Here is a 21588-nt window from a genome sequence, read left to right as displayed (position 1 = left end):
GCACCAGTGCTTTGAGCATTGGGGCCCTGGAAAAGGAGTAATATGCTGTTGCAAATGAACACATTTGTATGGCTGGGAGGTAGCCTTAGCAGCATAGACCAGAACAACTGGTAGGACTGGATAGATTAAGTGGTCTTTATCTACTGTTATCTGCATTAGAGGAGGAGGTGTTCCTTCTGCTCCTAATCACCAGTTCATACCTGAATCATCCAGAGTGATAACCCTGGTAAGGGGATTCTAGAACATAGGAACTGGAATGCCAGGGGGCAAATCCAGAAATGATCTAGAGCAGTGGTTCTTAACCCAGCCAAGTTTTCAGGGATATCCACCATGAATATGGACGAGAGCTATATATATCCAGTGCATGCAGATCTATGTAATGTATTCATGGTGGAAATCCTGAAAACCAAAGCAGTTATGAGCAGTGGCATAGTAAGAGGGGGTCGGGGAGGACTGCTCCAGGCGCTGTCTTGGTGATGGCACCGGCACCCCTCTGCCTCCCCCCCCCCTTGCCACACTCGCACCCTCCCTTGTACTGGCCCTGGAAGGGAGGAAATACATTTTTCTGGTAATGTTTGAGAAAAACCTGTTCCTTGTTAAAGTCTCTTTGTGTCTGATTCAAAGTACTGAATCAATTTACAGTAGTTTCAAAGGACTTCCATTCCTGGGGAATTCTGAAATTCCGTTCTAGAATCCTGAACATAAGGTCATTGACTTTACCATGTTAAAGTAGATTTTTTTTCTGATTTAATTCAATGAAATTATGGAACAATTTACCAGGAGACGCAAATTCAGAAGTAAATTGAAGCTGCTGGTGGGTGTGATTACAGAGCCACAAGCTCAGTATGTAGGAACAATCAAAAGAGCAAATAGAATGCTAGGAATTATTCAGAAAGGGATGGAAAATAAAATGGAGAATATTATAAGGCATCATGGACTGATAAGGAGACAACCTCACCTTGATCATTAATTGTACTTCTGGTTGCCTTATCTTAAAGATATAGCAGAATTAGAAAAGGTTCTGAGAACAGCAACCAAAGTGAATGGGGGCTCTTGTATGAGGAAAGGATCAGTGGGTTAGGGCTCTTCAGCTTGGAGAAGAGTTGCCCGAGAGAATATGATAGAGGTCTATAAAGTCATGGGTGGGCTGGAATTGGTTGAAAGGGAGTGTTTGTGTGCCCTTTCAAATTGTAAAAGAGCTGGGGGCCATGCCATGAAGCTAAGTGCTAGAGATTTAAAACCGATTTAAGAAATGATATGGATGTGTTTCTAGAGGACAGATCCATTGCTGTTCCATTAGGATCTGTTGGGTATTTAATAATAATAATTATAATAACTTTATTCTTATATCCCGCCTGTAATCTTGCGACTTCTAGGCGGTTTACAATAAAAGAAACTGTAAATACAATCAAGAGAAGTTTTTCATACAGCGAATTAGAGAGTATAGCAGTGTATATCTCGTACAACTACTTAAAGAGAATAGCATTGTACTTCTGATAACATTGGTAATGTTAACGTCAGTTTGTGTGTTGCAAGGCCAGGAAGCGCCAAGTTGTTTACACAGAAGTAGAAATATTCCGTAAGTTCATATAGTGTTCATGTTTAGTGATTAGGGGTTTGGGGTTAACAGTTGCAAGTTCAGGTGTGTGGTGATGTTACGAGGGGGGTTGATGTTCCGGTTCGTTACCTAGGTATTTCAAGAATAGGTAAGTTTTTAGGTGTTTTCTGAATTCTTCATAGTTGTTTGTGTGCGCAATTAGTTTTTCTAGGTCTTTACCCCATATGGCAGCTTGATATGATAGCAGTTGTTGATGGTGTCTCTTATATTTGCACCCTCTAGCCGGTGGGGAGATAAATTTCATGTGTGTTTTTCTTTCATGTTTGTTGGTTGGGAATGAGAAGAGGTCTGTAATGTATTTATTTCAAGTGACCCAGATCAGTCAGTCAGAGACATGAAGCTGAGTTCAATGGCTCATTGGTCTGACTCAGAATGGCATTTCTTATCCCTTAAGAGTTTGTTATTTTTGGTTCTAGGAGTTTTCTTTTGCTCCTTTGGCTTCCAGCTCAGTCAGAACCAGGGCTGGGATCTGCCCCGTTGAGCTTTTATCTGTAATTAGTCTAGGATTCCCCCTCCCCCTCCTTCTGTATCTCTTTCCTAATGCAGTGTTTCTCATTTCTACTCTGGCTACTCTAGTGAGATATTGAGCTGAGGACCATATAGGACCATGAGGACCTTCTGGAAACTCCCCCACCTCATTCTATAACTGGTCACCTGAATTTATAAAATGGTAGCACTTATGTGTGAGATCATGGTACTTTTAAAATGAATCGGAGGAAATATTTTTTTCACTCAAAGAATAGTTAAGTTCTGGAACTCGCTGCCTGAAGATGTGGTAACAGTGTGTGTCTGGGTTTAACAAATGTTTGGCAAGTTCCTGGAGGAAAAGTCCATAGTATCCTATTGAGACAGACATGGGGGAAGCCTCTGCTTGCCCTGGATCAGTAGTATGGAATCTTGCTACTCTCTGGGGTTCTGGAATGTTTGGCCACTGCTGAGCTCTTTGTGGAGGATGGGATAGAAAAGAAAATGAATAAATAAAAGAGAATATATTTGGAATTGCTTATAACCTTGATACCTCCCAATGAAGTTTGAAGGTGGGCTGGTGGGTTTGGATGTCATTGATACACACTGGTCAGTAGTGTCAAGGCCCCTTATGGGAAGATATTTGGCAGCTCTCCTTCAGCTCATTAGAATTAGAGATCAGCGCCCTAAACTGTGCTTCTCCTTTGGGGTTTTGAAGCCCAAATGCATGACTCTGCATTTTTTAGCATTAAATCATATCTGCCAAATCCTGGACTATTCTTCAAACTTTGCTGGATCCCTCCTCAAGTTATCACACTATCAAAAGGTATCTATCCTATTGCAACATTTGGTATCAAAATCTTTTGGGTTGTTTCTTTTTTTTAATTTATATCCTTTTACAATTCAACATCAAGCAATACAGTCTTGAAAAGAGATCAAAATATCCAAAAATGAGAACATTTTAACATATATACTAGGAAATTCAATCAACTATTCAGTCCACAAAATTTGGAATCAAGAAAGAAAATAAATTTCAATTAATTTGAACAAGATTATACAGATATAGAGTAACGACAATGGATACCCTCCTACATCCAGTAGACAGGTCATTCATCCAAAAAACCAACCCTTCTTTTGGCCCTAAAAAATCTAATAACTGTTTGGGCTCAAAGAAAAGGAAATTTTTTTGGGGGGGATGTTTCTTAGGTTGCTCCAGTAAAGGCCAATCTTCAAGAGATCCAGTTTTCGTTCAGCACCAATGTGTCTGCTAAAAATCGGCCCAGCAGGATAAAATGGAATAAAACAGAGACCAGAGTTAAAAATAATTCCAGAGCTTGCCATCACTGCTTCTGAAGTGGTTCTCGTTACATGAGAGAATTGATGTTGAGGATAGCAAACACTAGAGAGCAGAGCTCTAGGGGAGAACATTGACACCCAAGAATGGAGAGCGCCAGGCAAAAAACATTAGGTGGAATATGCTGATGGTCAAGGATGGAAAATGCTAGATGGGAGCAGGGGGCTCTAGTCTAGTCTAATGTCCAACAGTCTAATATTCAAGAGTGGAGAACCTAGATGGGAGTGCATTAAATGGGGAACACTGGTACCCAAAGATAAACGATGGCAGATGGAGAGAACTGACACTCAAGAAGGGAGAACATTAGATACAATATGATAGAAGTCTATAAATAGGGTTACCAATTTGTGAAGACAAAAAAGAGAGGACACATGACCCCATCCATACTCCACCCACAGCCCCGCCCACACTGTCCAGTGCCCCCTCCCCCACCTTTCACCCATTTCCTTGATCCCCCTTCCCTGTACCCTTTTAGTGCTTCTCTTTCTCCCTCCCTCCAACCCTCCTGCCCCACAGGTCCTTTTCTGTCCTTTCAACCTGTGAGTGATTCTTTCTTTTTCCTTCCAACCCCCAACCCCCTCCCCTGTGAGTGCCCCCTCTCTCTTTTCCTCCAACCTCCTCTCCTGCTGTTTCTATCTCTCCCCTCCCATCCAGAACTATCCTACTCCATGCTCTTTTCTCCAGCACTCTTCTTTCCATAATGCTTCTCCAGCCCTCCCTCTTTGCTGTTTCTTCCTTTATAGAATTATACTTAGCACTGATTTTGTCTGCCACCGAATTTCCAGTGCCATTTATACAATTTCCCACTATATAGATAGTTCCACTAAAAATTTACACACAGGGGTTTATATGTTTGGGGTAATTGTATTATATGCAGATGCCATTCGGTGAGAGCTTATTCTGTAATGGTATTTGGGTGCTCAGATTCCATTATAGAATACTATCACAAACTGGTATCGGGTTGCCTAAATCCTAGGTGCCCGCTGTTATACCAGCTGTTCATAAGAGTTTCCGTACTGGGACAGACCGAAAGTCCATCAAGCCCTGTATCCTGTTTTCAACAATGGCTAATGCAGATCACAAGTACCTGGCAAGGTCCCACAAGTACCTGTCAAGATCCCAAAAGAGTAAAACAGATTTTATGCTGCTTATCCTTGAAATAAGCAATGGATTTCCCCAAGTCCATCTTAATAATGGATTATGGGCTTTTCTTTTAGGAAATTATCCAAATCTTTTTTAAACCTTGCTAAGCTAACTGCTTTCACCACATTCTGTGGCAACAAATTCCAGAGCTGAGTGAAGAAATATTTTCTCTGGGTTGTTTTAGATCTACTACTTCGTAGCTTCATTGCCTGCCCGTAGTCCTAGTATTTTTGGAAAGAATAAAGAAGCAATTCACATCTACCTGTTCCATTCCACTATTTTATAGAACTGTGCTATGTCTCCCCTGAGCTATCTCTTCTCCAAGCTGAAGAGCCCTGGTCGCTTTAGCCTTTCCTCATAGGGAAGTCATCCCATCCCCTTTATCATTTTCCTTGCCTTTTATCTTTTTTAAGTTGTGCTGACCAGAACTGCACACTGCTGTAACTGTGGGTGCCTAAAATAGGGCTAGGGCATCCGTGTCTTACAGTGATTCATAAGTGTAAGCCCAGCCAGTGTTCTTGTGAATGCCCCCTTTGCAATTCCATGCTGTGCCACTTACGTGTTTTAAGCGTATGATTCCCACGAAAGGGGCTGTTTTTCAGTACATTTACATGCGGAAATCGCATGTACGTGTGAGCACCTGGTTGTAGAATTGCCCTTTCACAGCCAGTGTTAAACATATAAGCTCTCTTGAATAGTGACACAAAACGCTTTTACCGCCGTGCTCTTTCTCCTGCTGATGATGTAAACTTGTAGGCTTCAGCTGATGTCTGAGCCGGCCAGCTGGAACTGCTCCTGTGTGTCATGTGCTGAAAATATGGTGAGCCAAGAACACCTTCTTCAACTGATCAAATGACTGTTCCAGAACAAAATTAATGAGAATATTAATGAGCCCCTACCTTACTCACTTACCTATCCTCTCAATTCAAATTGCACAAGTCTAATAAGAATACTCGAAAAACTTGCTTGTTTATGTATCCAGCTCCAAAAGCTTGTTGATATAAGAGATTTTTAGAAAAGACATTTGCATTCCAGGCAGGAAAAATGAATTCCTTGTATTCCTCAAGCACAGTCTTTATAATCTTTTAGAAAGTTGTTGAAAACTTACTTGTTTGATCATTTTGTAACTTGATTATTTTGTGCTATATTTCCCTGATATATATATGTTCACTGATTGTACAGTCTTCTTTGATGTGAACCGCCCAGAACTATGTGGTGGGGCGGTACACAAGAATAAAGTTATTATTATTATTGTTATAACTAGTCTTTATGCCCGTTACATTAATGGGTGCTAGAATAGATGTGTCTGTCTGTCTTTCTTTCTTTCTGTCTCTCTCTCTCTCCTTGGCTGCTTTCTCTCTGTCTGTCTGTTTTTCTTTCTGTCTCTCTCTCTCTCCTTGACCGCTGTCTGTCTGTCTGTCTCTCTGATCCCCTGTCTGTCTGCCATTCTTTCTGTCTGTGTCTCTCCCTGGCCCCATGTCTGTCTTTCTTTATTTCTCTCTCTCTCCTTGGCCACTGTCTGTCTGTCATTTTTTCTGTGTGTCTCTCTCTCCTTGTCCGCTGTCTGTTTTTTTTTTCTTTCTATCTCTCTCCCTGGCCCCCTGTTCTTCTGTGTGTGTCTTTCACTCCCACCTACCTGTCTTTCAGTGTGTGTGTCTCTATTTCTGTCTGTCTGTCAACATCCCTGCCCACTGCCTGTCTGTTTATCGTGCCTCTTCTTCCACCTACCTTTTTTTTTATCGCGTTTTATCACGTTGTATTGTATACAGTGGAAAGGGCAACCGGCACACAGTAACTGCTGCTGGATAAAGTAAATCGTCATGTGCGCACGCTCCAAACGTGCGCACGTGCCAGACGGTTTAATATTTCTTTGCCGCAGGCCATGGAGCTATGGATCACGGAGGCAGGGATCACTCAGGTAGGAGTGCGCAAGCGCGCTTAGGGTTTTATTATTAGTGATAGCTTAATATTTTAATGGAGACTAAAGACTAAATGCAGTCCTTTGACGGAGGTGGAATCTACCAAAGGTTAGCAGTGTTTTAGAGGTGTAAGTGTTTATTGCTAAGTATGTGTCCAAACCCTAGGAATTCAGAACTGAGCCAGAAGCCTTAGGGATTCACTTTCCTGCAATATGCAGCACCTTGTGGAATAAACTCTAGAAAACCAGGGGGAGACCTACTGTGGATGGACCCTGCAAGTAATTGGGAAGTTGCTCTCAGTGCTAGGGATATGCTGCATACCCTGAGCAGCGGAAAAGCACTCGTGTAAGGATGTCCATGCTTTTCCTCATGATGTTAGAATTAGCTTAACCATTGGGCAGATGAGGTGGGAGTGGTGGTGGTAACATGTCCGGGGTTCCGGATGGCTTTTCAAAACCCGGCACTTTGTCCAGGTTTTGAAAAGCTTCCCGACAAAATCGCATCAGGAAGGGGCATCCGCGCTTGTGCGGACGCAACGTGGTGATGTCATACGTGAGTACACATGATGTCATTGCGTCGTATCTGTGCACGTGTGGATGCCATCTGGGGATGGGGCGGGGGGGGCGGAAGAGGACATGATAAAGACCTAGAACAATTGCTTTCGCCCACTACTTATGGGGAATTTAGGAAACGTCTAAACCCCCCCCCCCCACTTGTTCCTAAAGCATCTAGACAACTGATTGATCCTCTCTTCTCTCTCCCATCTATAGCGATTAACTTGTCCTTTTGATCAATATCTTAACAATGAATTTCCTGTCCTATTAATTCTCTTTCTTCCTCCCCTCTTAAAGTCAATTTCAATTTGTAATCTTTGCTTAATCTTCTGTAAACCGCATAGAACTTCACGGTATTGCGGTATATAAGCTGTTATTATTATTATTATTATTATGATATAGGCAGAACTGGGTGGTCCTGGGGGAGTGGCCATGGGTCTAGATTTTCCCAAAGGGAAATCTGGTAATCCTACCCTTGCATCTGCCTTGCATAATAGTATGGGCACATATCTCATATAAGACTGTGCACTAGTCTTCCTCTTTCTCTCCCTCTTCTGCTGGCAATAATTCTTTCTCATAAAATTGTACATTCATGACATAAGGGAGATTTTTTCTTATACAAAGCTGCTCTCTTCCTCTTGCTGTTAAGTACTTCTATCTCACATAAAGTTGTGTCCTTAGGTCTCTCTCATGTTCTTAGGTAATTTTTTCTCACATAAAGCTGTGCTGTTATGTCGGTCTTCTTGAGCTTGCCAAAGAGGGATGGGCATTGTGTACACAGAGCTGAACAGGCACGGAATGCTTGTTTGAAATCAGGCCTTTAGTAGCAGGTGGATTTAAGGGGTGGAGACACTTCAGGTAAATGGAAGGAAAGCATGTGGAGGAACGGCCTGTTGATAAATGATGATAGATAAGAGGTTGAAGGAGACACTTAATTTCTTCACTTAACCCAGCCCAGACCCTGCCAGATAAAGTTCCTATGCAGTCGGTGTAAAATACTTTGGCTGAGGCCAAGACCGGTGTGGTCTAGGTATGTAGACACTGCCAGGCAAAAATGTGATCAGGATAAACAGAAAGATGTGATGCAGTTTATTATATCCAATGATAATGTAGATGGACAGATGACTCCTACCCTGCCTACAAATTTACAGAACAGACGATTGCACTGCTACTTTTACCTCCAATAAGGGGTTGCAGAAGAATGTCTTGGTTGAAGGGGTCAAACAAGCCAATCTATGACTCCTGCCCCTGAGCTCTCTAATTGCTGATGCTGTGTTGGGCAAAATGTTGGAAGGGCCACGGCCCCAGTGACCCACCCTATTCTGCTCCATTGCATGCTGGGACATATGGTCCGGCTTTTCTTTGTTGACCCAGCCATTTCCTCTTGCTTCTTTGGGCTTCCAGCTCAGTTGGAGCCAGAGCCTGAATTTAGCGCCGTGAGCTGTCATTTGCATCTACCTAAAAATATTTCCCTTGTTTATATGCCTCCTTGCTCCCTCCCCCAACAATATTCCTAATCTGGTAACTGCAGTGATGAGTCTCAGCTGGGAGCCACATGTGAGAGCTGTTTTAGATCCCCGTAATTTGGAGCCCTAAATTCAGCTACTAGATATCACCCTTGAGTGATGACCATGACTTCTTCCTCCTCTCACAGTAGGGTTATCATATAACTTCAGAAAAAGGAGGACAGATTGAAACATCTGGGTTTTACTTCTGTTGCTTTCAGGATTTTCCCAATGAATATGCATGAGATCTATTAGCATACGATGAAAACAGTGCAGGCAAATATATCTCATGCATATTCATTGGGGAAAACCTGACTGGATTGCGGCCCTTGAGGACTGACATGTGACACCCCTGCTATACAGCAACCTAGCTGACCTGGAGAGCAGAAGACCTAATTGGGGACTGAAAAAAAGGATCTTTTACAGAGAAAGGAGCAACATCGTCAAATGTTGAATCAACCAATTTGCTTTTTCTTATTGAAATGAGAACTACTTTTTCATGCTGTATAAAAGCAGGGCAGACTCAGGTTCTCCTGCAAAAGAGTCAGCTAGTCAACCCACTTGCTGAACTCAGCTAGCATATATAAACCCCCCTCCCCTCCTTTTACAAAACCACAAAAGCGGTTTTTAGCACAGGCTGGCGTGCTGAATGTTCTGCGCTGCTCCTGACGCTCACAGGAACTCTGAGCGTCGGGAGCAACGCAGAGCATTCAGCGTGCCAGCTGGCGCTAAAAACATACCACAAAAAGAAAAAAGGAGGTTACAAATTATCCAAAATACCGCAATCAAACTAATTTACAATGCAAAAAAATTTGACCACGTCACCCCTCTGCTGATAGACTCTCATTGGCTTCCTATTATCCATCGAATTACGTTCAAAATATTACTGCTAGTTTTCAAATCTATGACCTATAATGAACCCCAGTTCATTACTAGAATGCTCATTCCATACAACGTTTCACGGACCCTCCGATCAGCTTCAAACAATCTATTAACAGTTCCATCCCTGAAAATAATTGGAACTAGAAGACAAGACATGTTTTCAATTATTGCCCCTTTTTTGTGGAACTCTATGCCCCAGTACATAAGAGACATAAAGGACCTCTTTTCTTTTAAAAGAGCTTTAAAAACTTATCTTTTCAAGGATGCTTTTAATATATGACCCCCAGACTTAGAATTTTTTGTCCCTAGGCTTGACATCCTACAATTTTTTTTTTTCCCCTTCCTTGAGTTATTTTCCCTTTAATGTATTTTTTCTTCTACAAACATATTGTAACTTTCCCCCCCAATCCTCACGATTCATGTATGTTAACCCAGTATGTTTTTATTTAAAGTCATTGTATTTGTCTTTCTATTTTATTTGAATTGTACATCGCTTAGATATTCAATAAGCGATTTATCAAGCACTAATAAAACTTGAAACTTGTAACAGGGGAGGTTTGTTAGAAATCTGATCTGGAAATACTGTAATATATCAATGTATAGAAATTTGTTGCCCATGCTGTAGGGGTGAGCTCCACACTGTTATGCACCCTTCACCCATCAAAACAAAATAGAGTGGCCTGATGGTTCCAGGTCAGTGGGCACAAGTTGAACTAGTCCTGGTTTTGACACATGCACTTACAGACTTGTCATCCTGGTTGATTTAAAGAAAAATTAAGATGATAATTCCATTCATGCTGTGGAGGTGAAACTAGAACTGGCTAATTTCTACTTCTGACATGGTTATTTTCACAGTCCCTTTTCAGAGAGATCTGCGACAGCTTTGGAAACGTGGGCTGAATGATGCTTGCCTCTAGAGAGAATTAGCATGGAAGGATTGTGTCTTGCTGGGAAATGGCCTTCCAGCTCTGCCAAACTGACTCTGTCTTGTGGAACCTCTTTCTGAAAAAGGAGAGATGAATGTTCAAGATTAAATGTTAGATAGTTTTTAAAGGATTTCACGAGCTCCAGGTGCCCTTCTATTAGCGAGGAGCCTGAGGCAGAGGAGGGGGAGGAGAAATTCCTTTTATGAAATAATTATTGCACATCAGACAGGACAGAGGCGTGAAGCCTCTGATATTTATAACATGCTATTTCCTTGCATTTGTATAAATATTCTGCCTGGGAAGGTTGAAAACTGGCACAATGGGAAATGGAAACTATGTGTTTCTCCATCTGTACAGAGCTTCAGCCTTGACTTGGAGTGATTGACGTCTCCAGAGGTACAAGGGAGTTAAAGCTCAGACTCTGCTAAGCTTGCTACTGACCTGACCAGCAGCTCAGAGAGACTGCCCTGACTTGGAGCGACAGTCATCTTTGAGGGCATGCATTGATTCTCATTCCAGCTCAGTGCTGGACAGTCACAGGCCTACCTGTAGCCTGTTATCACAGTGGCCAATCCAGGTCCCTAGTACCTGGCCAAAACCCAAAGAGTAGCAACATTCCAGCATCTTAAAGAATAGCAAGATTCCGGAACCCCAATGAGAGCAACATTCCAGAGCTGAGATTGTGATGTCATAATGCCTCAGAGCCAACCTCATCAGTGATGTTACAGTGGCTTAATTGTCCTACACTTGGTTCACGTAAGAACATAAGAATAGCCTTACTGGGTCAGACCAATGGTCCATCAAGCCCAGTAGACCATTCTTACAGTGGCCAATCCAGGTCCCTAGTACCTGGCCAAAACCCAAAGAGTAGCAACATTCCAGCATCTCAAAGAATAGCCAGATTCTGGAACCCCAATGAGAGCAACATTCCAGAGCTGAGATTGTGATGTCATAATGCCTCATTCCACAGTGCCTCAGAGCCAACCTCATCAGTGATGCTACAGTGGCTTAACTGTCCTATACTTGGCTCATAAAAGAACATAAGTATAGCCATACTGGGTCAGACCAATGGTCCATCAATCCCAGTAGCCCGTTCTCATGGTAGCCAATCCAGCTACCGATCCAGGGCAAGCAGTGACTTGCCCCATGTCTTTCTTAATAACAGACTATGAACTGTTCCTCCAGGAAATTGTCCAAACCTTTTTTAAAACCAGCTACAGTATCCGCTCTTACCACAACCTCTGGCAATGCGTTCCAGAGCTTAACTATTCTCTGAGTGAAAAAAATATGTCCTCCTATTGGTTTTAAAAGTATTTCCCTGTAACTTCATCGAGCGTCCTCTAATCTTTGCAAATTTTGATGGAGTGAAAAGTCGATCCACTTGTACCTGTTGTACTCCACTCAGGATTTTGTAGACTTCAATCATATCTCCCCTCTGCCGTCTCTTTTCCAAGCTGAAGAGCCCTAACCTTTATAGTCTTTATTTTTATGAGAAGAGTTCCTTCCTCTTTATCATCTTGGTTGCTCTTCTTTGAACCTTTCCTAGTGCCGCTATACCTTTCTTAAGATAAGGAGACCAGAGCTGAATGCAGTACTCTAGGTCAGTGGTTCCCAACTCTGCCTGGAGGACCATGAATATGCATGAGAGAGATTTGCATATAATGGAGGTGACAGGCATGCAGATCTGTTCCATGCATATTCATTAGGGTTATCCTGAAAACCTGACTGGCTGGTGGTCCTCCAGGACAGCGTAGGGAACCACTGCTCTAGGTGAAGTCTCATCATGGAACGATACAGAGGCATTATAACACTCTTGGTCTTGCTAACCATCTATATTTTAATAATTCCTAGCATTTTGTTTGCTTTTTTGGCAGCCACCACACATTGGACGTAAGGTTTCATTATATTGTCTACAATGACACCCAGATCCTTTTCTTGGGCGCTAACCCCCAAGCTGGACCCTAGCATCTGGTAAATGTGATTTGGGTTATTAATCCCAATGTGCATAACTTTACATTTGTCCACATTAAATTTCATCTGCCACACGGAAGCCCTGTCTTCCGATTTCCTAAGGTCTGCCTGCAACTTTTCACAATCCGCATGCATTTTAACAACTTTGAATAGTTTAGTGCCATCTGCAAATTTAATCACCTCACTTATCGTTCCAATTTCCAGATCATTTATAAATAAGTTAAATAGCACCGATCCCAGTACAGACCCCTGTGGCACTCCACTGTTTACTCTCCTCCATGGTGAAAAATGATCATTTAACCCTACCCTCTGTTGTACTATCTGATAACCAATTTCTAATCCACAACTGAACTTTGCCACCTATCCCATGACTCTTCAATTTTCTCAGGAGCTTCTCATGAGGAATTTTGTGAAAAGTTTTCTGAAAAATCTAGATGCATTACATCAGCTGACTCACCTTTATCCACATGTTTATTCATACCTTCAAAGAAGTCAAGCAAATTGGTGAGGCAAGATCTCCCTCAGCTGAACTCATGCTGACTCTCTCATTGAATCATGTTTGTCTTCGTGCTACAGTAAAATAAACAATGTTACAATAGTCTAATACAGATAAAACCAAAGATTGCACTAACATTTGAAAAGCATAATCATGGAACCAAGCCCTCAATGAGCGCAACTTCCAAAGTCCGAGACTCTCTCCTTGAGCATCGTATCAACCTGTGTCCTCATAGTCAAATTTCTCTCCAAACGGATTCCTAGTATTTTTATAGTAGAAAGAATAGTTTAGTTGGAGTAGCAAAAAAGACTTTTGGTTTTCCTTATTTAACTTCAGCTTGAATTGTTTCATCCATTCTTCAACTGCCAACATCACACTGTCTAGATCAGGGGTGGGCAACTCCAGTCCTCGAGGGCCGGAATCCAGTCGGGTTTTCAGGATTTCCCCAATGAATGAATAAGCTGTCTGGAAGTGGAATGAAAAGAAAATAGCGGGGGTCTTAACTAGCTAGAAATGGCTCCTGGAAGGAGTGGCCTAGGGGGTTAAAGCTGCTGTCTGTCAATCCCAGCCCTGCTCCCTGTGACTCCTCCCTTACCCCACGTATCGCAGTTAGATTGTAAGTCTGCCGGGACAGAACGAGAAAATGCTTAAAGAGTCTCTGATTACTATTCAAAGTATTGTAAACTGCTTTGGGTGAATCGTAACCTGTTAACTTTATATATGTTTAACCTGCAACCCGTCCTGAGCTCTTTCAGGAAAGCGGGATAGAAAACGAAAGAGATAAATAAACAGACACGTTGCAGGTGATGCTGTTTATTAGCTCAACCTGCCACATTTGTAACCTGCATTTGAGTGTTACACCTCCTTTGCCAGGGCACCGCGTCACGAGATCTACAAAATTGCTGGGGATAGGGGAGGATTCTGAAGGCTGCCAAGGAGGAATGGGAATCTGTGTGCAGTGTGTGCAGTGGTGCAGTGTGTGTGCAGTGGTGATGGGGGTGAGGGTGGAGATAGGCTAGCCTCCTGGAAACTGGTAATGTTGGATTTATGTCTTTTCCTAAGCAGACACCCAAGTCTTGGAGAAAGTATAAATTCCAGTGTCCACATTTCTCCACATCTTATTCTCCAAGAGATTTCTTGCAATTTTTCAATGTAGGATTTTTCTTGCTGCAATCCGCGCTGAATCAATTGGAAAAATTGTTTATTGTGAGCTTCTATACCGCTGCCAATGACTGGGGAGTCAATTCAGAGCGATTTGCATGAGCTTCTGTAGAGGTGTTACAATGCAGAGTTACAAAGAGCTTATGAGAGGTGTTACAATACCTGGGCTCTATACAGAGTTACAGGGGCTTTTGTAGCGGTGTTACAATACAGAGTTAATAAGACCGGCATAATTATGGCCTAATCTATCATCCTACTTATGTTATTGGCACGTCGATTGTCCTTCTTATTTGCATATGTTCGTACCAAATCAATCGTCCTGCCTATTGTGGAATATAAAACATTTTAGCATAGCATATCAAATGTGTAATAAGGAATGCATGTCTGCATTGCTGTCCTGCCTAGACCCTTCCTTTTCCCTGCCCTTCTTACACCCCCTTGCCATTTAGATGCAGTGGTCTCCCCCATGTAGGCCCCTGTTCTGAAATGATATGTAAACGCCTGGGCCATTCACACATGTTTAAGTGCTGTCATTTAGATCTGGGGAAGCCTCTAAAATATCCACCCTAGGCATCTATGTGGTTTTATAACATAGGCTGCTTATAAAACCACCCTCATAGCTTCTACATCTGGCAGGGAAAGATGTAAAAGTTCCAATATTCATAGCTTTTACTTGTACAATAGAAGGACGGGGCCTATGTATATCTACTATATTATAGTACTGCTGAATATATGAATAATTTGAAAAGTCTAACCCCCCTCCCCACACTTTTACTAATCCCTCCCTTCCCACCACCCCCTGGGTCCACCAAATGCCCTCCCATCCAGCATCTCTTCATTCGTTTTAAAATCAGCTGCTCCATGGGACCCACATGGGCCGGGACGTGTATACCCTTCTCCCCGCCGGGTTCCAAAGCCCCCCTTACCTGTAAAAATGCAAGGAGGTCACTGACGTGACAGTGATTCTCTATCACTGCCCGTGACTGCCTTAGCACTGTTCGTTTATCGTGGTCCGTCCCCCTCTGATGCAACTTACTGTCTCCGCTTGGGTAGACCGTGGCCGAGGAACAGCACTGAGGAGGCTGCAGGTCACGTTAGAGGGCCACTGCTGCACCAGCGACCTCCTTGTATTTTTACAGGCGAGGGGGGTTTTGGAACCAGGCAGAGAGAAGGGAAGGATGGGATGCCATAGGGGGCCTCTGGAGCTGAGGGGCCCAGGGCAGCTTCCCTTCCCCCCCCCTAAGGCTGGCCCTAGGCACAGAATTCAGCTTCATGTTTGTAGCATGTTTTACTGTAGAGAATAAAAGGAGCAGTAGAGAAGGTCAGGAGGTCATTCAGACTCCAAAGTGGCTCCAGGTAGACTTCAAAACCAGTTAGAAAAGCCCCAACATGTTTCGGTGTTACAGTACCTGCAATATAGGCAAATATCAAAGGGAAAATACAGTAATAGGGAATGCCTGTCTGTATTTCTGTCTGATAACCATATCTATCCACCTCTTAAAGTCAACCACTTCAAAAGAGCCCTTGAAGTAATGAAAAACCAACTTTTTAAGCACGTAGCAGCATGTCCAATTGGATTCTCAATAAAACTGCCTCACTGCTCCTTTTATTCTCCACACGTGTTTTGCGGTTGGCTGTCGCCTCTTCCTTTTTGTGACTTGTTTTACTGTTCCAGGTTAGTGGACGATCGCTGTGTGGTGGAACCAGCGGCTGGAGATTTGGATAACCCCCCCAAGAAGTTCCGAGGTACATTTCCTTTTTCTTTTGGAGTCACCTGGAGGATAAGGTTGGCCAGATTCCTGAAGGGCAGATGTGATTTAAAGAGTTGGAAGGCTGGCAATTTTATTAAATCAATTTGAACCACCAGTCAGGAAGATTCTGCAGTGATTAACAATAAAACTGTACAAGGAATGCCTGCTTGTTTTATTTTAACTGTATTAAAAATAATAGCTTGTGCAAAGAACAAATCAATCATGTAAGGGTAGTAGGAAAAATCACCATCAAAAAATAACAAAGGCTCCAAAAGGGACTCACCTACTATAATTGTCAATCAAAAATACTTTAACACATTAATCACTTCATCATAGCCATTCAATAAGAGCAAAACCAGAGGGTAGGAAGAGCTTCAGATTTGGTTCATAGACAAAATCGCGCAGGACAACGGCGTGCCGACAACTGAGCACAGACAACTGAGCGCAAGGTTGACGGCGCGGAGAAGAAAAGCACTATTTTAAAGGGTTCTGATGGGGGGTGTTGGTGGGGAACCCCCCTATTTTACTTAACAGACATCGAGCTGGCGTTGTGGGGGGTTTGGGGGGTTGTAACCCCCCTCATTATACTTGAAACCAAACTTTTTGCCTGTTTTTTAGGGAAAAAGTTCAGTTTTAAGTATAATGTGGGGGGTTACAACCCTCCAAACCCCCCACAACGCCAGCGCAATGTCTGTTAAGTAAAGTGGGGGGGTTCCCCCCCCAAACCCCCCCCATCGGAGCCCTTTAAAATAGTGCTTTTCTTCAGCGCACTGTCAACCTTGCGCTCAGTTGTCTGCGCTCAGTTGTTGGCGCGCCATTGTCTCGCACAATTTAGTCCCGTCACCTCAGATTTACAACAGGAGTCATATAGAGAAATTCTCCAAAACTCCCTTTCTCAGTCACCGGAACAAAAACCTACCCTCCGGCGCTCCAGAATTTTCAAAATGGATTCAAAGGAATCTCCAGTTCTTCAAACATGCTCTTTCGTGCTTCTACTTTTGCTGTATATTGGCAGCGCTTGCTCAAAAGTTTTCGAACGATTTGCTGACACTTAACCAAAAACCTGCAAAAACAGTCACTTTCAAATAGTACTTGCTGTGGTCAGTTAAACATTCAAACCCGCATCCCCGGAGTTTCTTATAAATCTCCACAGACTCCGACGCTGACAGCCCAACGTGTGCTGCCGAAGGAGCAGTCGTCTTGCCTGGGAACTGGCCCGTTCATCGGAGGGACCCCGAGACCTTTGGGAGCAGCTGTCGGGTCTGATGATGATGGCGGTTGGCTGTTTGATGCAGCTGATGCACCGAGATGATAGTGGCGGTTGCCCGGCTGATTCGGAGTGCATCTGATCCAAATGACAAGCCTGCATTTTGGCACTCAAGACTGCATCCTGTGAAACCTCATGGCCGAAATATTGTGTGGTGGGCGGGCTTCATACTTCAGGGCTCAGCTTTCGCTCCTTGACATGTCATCTTTACGAACTTCTAACATCAGATCCTATTGCCTGACTGGAATTTACTTTATTTTTTAAATTTATATTTTATTGAAGAAATCCAGTAAATATACAATAATATAATACAATAAAATAGTCATTACATTTAAATTCACCAAATTAATTTCCATCAAATGTCTTTCATTTCTTCAAAATATATTTCCAAATTACCCATTACATCTCTCAATACCCTCCCCCTATTTCCTACCCCTTCCCTTCCCCCTATTTACCTCTCCCCCCTTTCCCTCCCATTATTTTTAATTATAACATTGTAATAAATGAATTAAACAAAATACAATTCAAATAAGTCCACATATATTACTATCATCTCCCTATTCCCACCCCGACTTTATTTTATGTATATTTTTTTTAATTCTAATTTTTAATTTTAATTTAATTTACTCACTGAATACTTGTTGGGATGTACATATCTTGTCTCTATCTCTTATCATTATCTTTTCTATCTGAATATGTTTAATGGATTTCCTTTCAGTATTCAATTGTTACATTGTAAACCGTTTAGGAGCGATATATCAAAAATCTTAATAAACATAAACATTTTGTGGCCTCAGTCGCCACTGCGTCAGAGAGATCAACACGTTTTTTTAGAAACCGGTCCCCCGGGTTAATTCAAGAATCCTTTAGCAACAGCAAATCAACCTTTTCTACTTACTTTTAACGTCCGCTCTATATATTCCTGGCTTCTCATCGTCAAAAATTTGAGTAACCTGCTACACATCCTGGCATCAACAGTAGGAGGGGCCAAACACTCCAACCTGCTGAATAAAACTTTATTGACTCTCCTGCCACCTGCAGTCAGACACCACACATCATACAATGCATAGAGCTATTTCTCCGTATCAAAAATAATTTCTCTATATGACTCCTGTTGTAAATCTGAGGCCTTTCCCACCCTCTGGTCTTGCTCTTATTTGAACGGCTATGATGAAGTGATTAATGTGCTAAAGTACTTTTGATTGACAATTATAGTAGGTGAGCCCCTTTTGAAGCCATTGTTTGATGGTTAAAAACAATAGCACCATAAAGTAAAGACTCTAATTTTGTACAAACATGAGAATGCAAGTAATAACGTCAAAAGCCTACCCAGAAAGCTTTAGCTAGGGAAGATGGCATTTGTTAAGACAAAAGAATGTTTGCTGCCTTGAAGATCCCACATGTTCAGACAAGCTTCCATCATCATCTTCAAAGCCCGAGCAATTCTTGTGATGCCGTTCCAGATTAGCAACTAGGCCTTGCATTTTTCGTACTGTTTGCATTTTGCATACATGCTTGTTTTACACGTAGGTACAGGAACTTCATTAAACTATTTCCAAATGGGGGCTCTTTATAGCCCACTGTCATAATAGGATTTTAATCCTACAATTTCTTTAGTAGTTCTCAGCAGAACTCAGACTTTGTGGTTATCAGATAATTCTTCTGATACTTTAGTGTAGGTAAATTCCGGTCCTCGAGAGCTGGAGCCAGGTCAGGTTTTCAGGATATCCACTGCATCTCAAGAAGGCAGTGCATGTAAATCCATCTCATACATATTCATTGTGGATATGCTGAAAACCTGACCTGGCTCCGGTTTTTGAGGACTGGAATTGCCTACCCCTGGTATAGTGTTACCATATGGCTCCAGGAAAAGGAGGGGATGGCTTGAGTCATTCAGGTTTACTTCCATTGCTTTCAAGGAAGTAAAGTCCAGAGGTCTCAATCCGTCCTCCCTTTTCTGGAGCCATATGGTAACCCTACTTTAGTGCCTTCTGAATTAATTATGGATGATATCAAAATTCCTACTGTTACAGAACTACATTATTTGGAAGTACAGTAATTATTGATTCAGCAGATTTATTTTTCAAGCTCAGATTATTGAGAAGATTGAAAGATTGACTCACCAATTTCAGGATTGTTGTTCGGGTTTTTATTCTACCTTTATTTGATTATTTCAATTCCTTATACCTGGGTTTTTCCAGTTGTGTATTTAGGGCCCTTCAAATGCTTGAAACGCTGCAGCTTGCGTGCTGCATGGACTGCCAAAACAGTCATATATTTCCTTTAAATTGAAAGAGCTTCACTGGCTTCCTCCAATTGTTTGGTGTGTGAAATTTAAATTTTCTTTAATTCTCAAGGCTCTGAACAGTGAAGCACCTATCAGTTTGGCGTCCTTTGTAAAGCTATATCACCCTTATGTACGTCACAATCACCTCCTAAATTCCTGTCAGAGGTCCTCTTTTTTTTTTTTTAATTGTCAGACTGTGTACCTGTGGTTCTTCAATTGTTTATATAGGTGATACAGTCTTATGAAATTCATTTACATTTGAGATTAGACAAATTATTTCTATCATTCAACTCAGGAAACATTTGAAGACTTATTTTTCTGCAAAGGCTTTTTGGTACCTTACGGAGTCCAAATCCTTTCAGAATCCAGCTGGGTTGGCTATCTCTGCATAATTCAGGGGGCGTCCAACCTTGGCCCTCACCAGGTCAGGTTTTCAGGATTTCCCAAATACCAGTAAATATGCATGAGATCTATTTGCATACAAAGGAAGCAGTGCATTCAAATGGATCTCATGCAAATTCATTGGGGAAAATCTGTCTGGAATGAGGCCCTCGAGGACTGATGTTGGACAACCCTGGTGTAGTTAAAATATTGGTTGAAAATGCCTTTTATTTGTACTTGTTGTTATGTCTTTGCTAGACTTTAGTCCATTTTATGATGGTGTATGTCTATATGGAATATGTAGGGTTACTAGATGTCCAGATTTCCCTGGACATGTCCTCTTTTTGAGAAATCCGGGCTGCTTTTTAATTTTGCAACTTATGTCCTAGTGGCGTAGCAAGGGTGAGAGGCATCCAGGGTGGTGGCACCCCTCCACCCGCTTTTGTCTCCATCCGCCCTGCTCCTTCCCTGATCCCCCTGCCGCACACATGTCTCCTTCCCTTCCCTTCCCTTGTACCTCTAGTTGTTCATCGCTACGAGCAACAAGAACTTCGACGTGCCCCTTGCGACCCCGTTGGCTCTCCCTCTGACGTCACTTCCTATGCATGGCGCCCGGAAGTGATGTCAGCGGGAGAGACGACACGGTTTCGAGGAGCATGTTGAAGCTGTTGCTCATGGCGGTGAACAACTAGAGGTACGGGGAAGAGAAGGTGGTGCACGTGTGGCGAGTGGAAGAGTGGGATAGAGGGGTATAGATAGAGGATTACTGCACAGGTCCTAGACCTGTTGGGCCACCGCGTGAGCGGACTGCTGGACCTCAGGTCTGACCCAGCAGAGGCATTGCTTATGTTCTTATGAATTGGGAGCCAGTGTGAGGCGAGGTTTGCCTCGGTGATGTGGTCATGTTTTCTTAGTGAATAGATTAGTCTCAGGGCTGTGTTTTGTACTGTTTGTAGTTGTTTATCATTGTTGCAGGGCAGGGGAGATATAGGATGTTGAAGTAGTCAAGGAGACCTAGGACTAGGGACTGGACCATGAGCTGGAATTGTTTTCTGTCGAAGAATTTTCGAACTTGCCTTAGGTTTCTCATGACCGCGAATGATTTCTGTATTGTTTTGTTGATTTGTGGTTGCATGGTGCAGCATCTGTCTATCGTCATTCCCAGAAGTTTTAAAGTGGGTTGAATGTGATATGTGATTGAGTTTATTGCTAGGTTTGTTATGGTTGGGATTTTTTTTTTTTTTGAGAAGTTTGAATTTTGTTTTGTCTGGGTTCAGTTTTAGTTTGTGGTCTTTCATCCATGTTGCCACTGTTTCTAGAGTTCTGTGTAGTGTGTCTGTCATGATGGCTGATCAAAAGGAAGGAGAATGGTGAAGTCGCCTGCATAGCTATAGGAGGTTAAGCCTATTTTGTCTAGGAAGGTGCTGAGGGATGCAATGTAGAGATTGAAGAGTGTTGTAAGCTTGAAATCTTTTGGTAGTCCTAAGAGCTTTCTCCTATTCACACCACGTCCCTTTATGTGAAAAAAAGGTTGTTGACCACTGCTCTAGAAGTTCCCTGAATCAGGAAAATTGCTGAAAACTTCCTTTTCACTTCTCTACCTCTTTCTTTTATTTGTTTGATCTTCCTATGCTTTGTGTAAGCTCCTTCCTACTCCTTTTCTCCCCACTGCTTTCCTGAGATTCAGCTCCTGCCCTCACATGTTGAGAACGAGATAGGGAGTGTTGTTCAGACCCATCCTGCACACACAGTTAATGCCACCAGCTGGTGCTATAACGACCAGATGTATATTTGTGTGTGTGCATGCACATGGGCGTGTTTGGCCCTGCCTTCGTTGTGGTGGAATCCTAGCTGCAAATCCCAGAGCACTCAGGAAAATTACTTTGGAAGATGGGTTTCCAGCTATAT

The 21588-nt window shown here is 42.5% G+C and overlaps 1 protein-coding gene across 3 annotated transcripts in view; it reads left to right on the top strand.

The window, feature by feature from the left end:
- The window catches only part of ITPR3 (inositol 1,4,5-trisphosphate receptor type 3), a 213002-nt gene that overhangs the window by 21485 nt on the left and 169929 nt on the right, over positions 1-21588 (top strand). For 2 of the 3 annotated variants that reach the window (XM_033917436.1, XM_033917435.1), the window contains exon 2: positions 15670-15740. The exons of the other annotated variant lie outside the window; for it this stretch is intronic. In XM_033917436.1, the coding sequence (XP_033773327.1) occupies positions 15670-15740 (71 nt within the window). The remainder of the gene's footprint in view (positions 1-15669; positions 15741-21588) is intronic. 3 annotated transcript variants of the gene reach the window in all.

Source organism: Geotrypetes seraphini, chromosome 13 (genome assembly GCF_902459505.1).
Source record: "Geotrypetes seraphini chromosome 13, aGeoSer1.1, whole genome shotgun sequence".
In the NCBI taxonomy this organism is placed as follows: Eukaryota; Metazoa; Chordata; class Amphibia; order Gymnophiona; family Dermophiidae; genus Geotrypetes; species Geotrypetes seraphini.
Note: the sequence above shows the minus strand (reverse complement) of the source record. Positions and strands in the feature narration are given on the sequence as shown.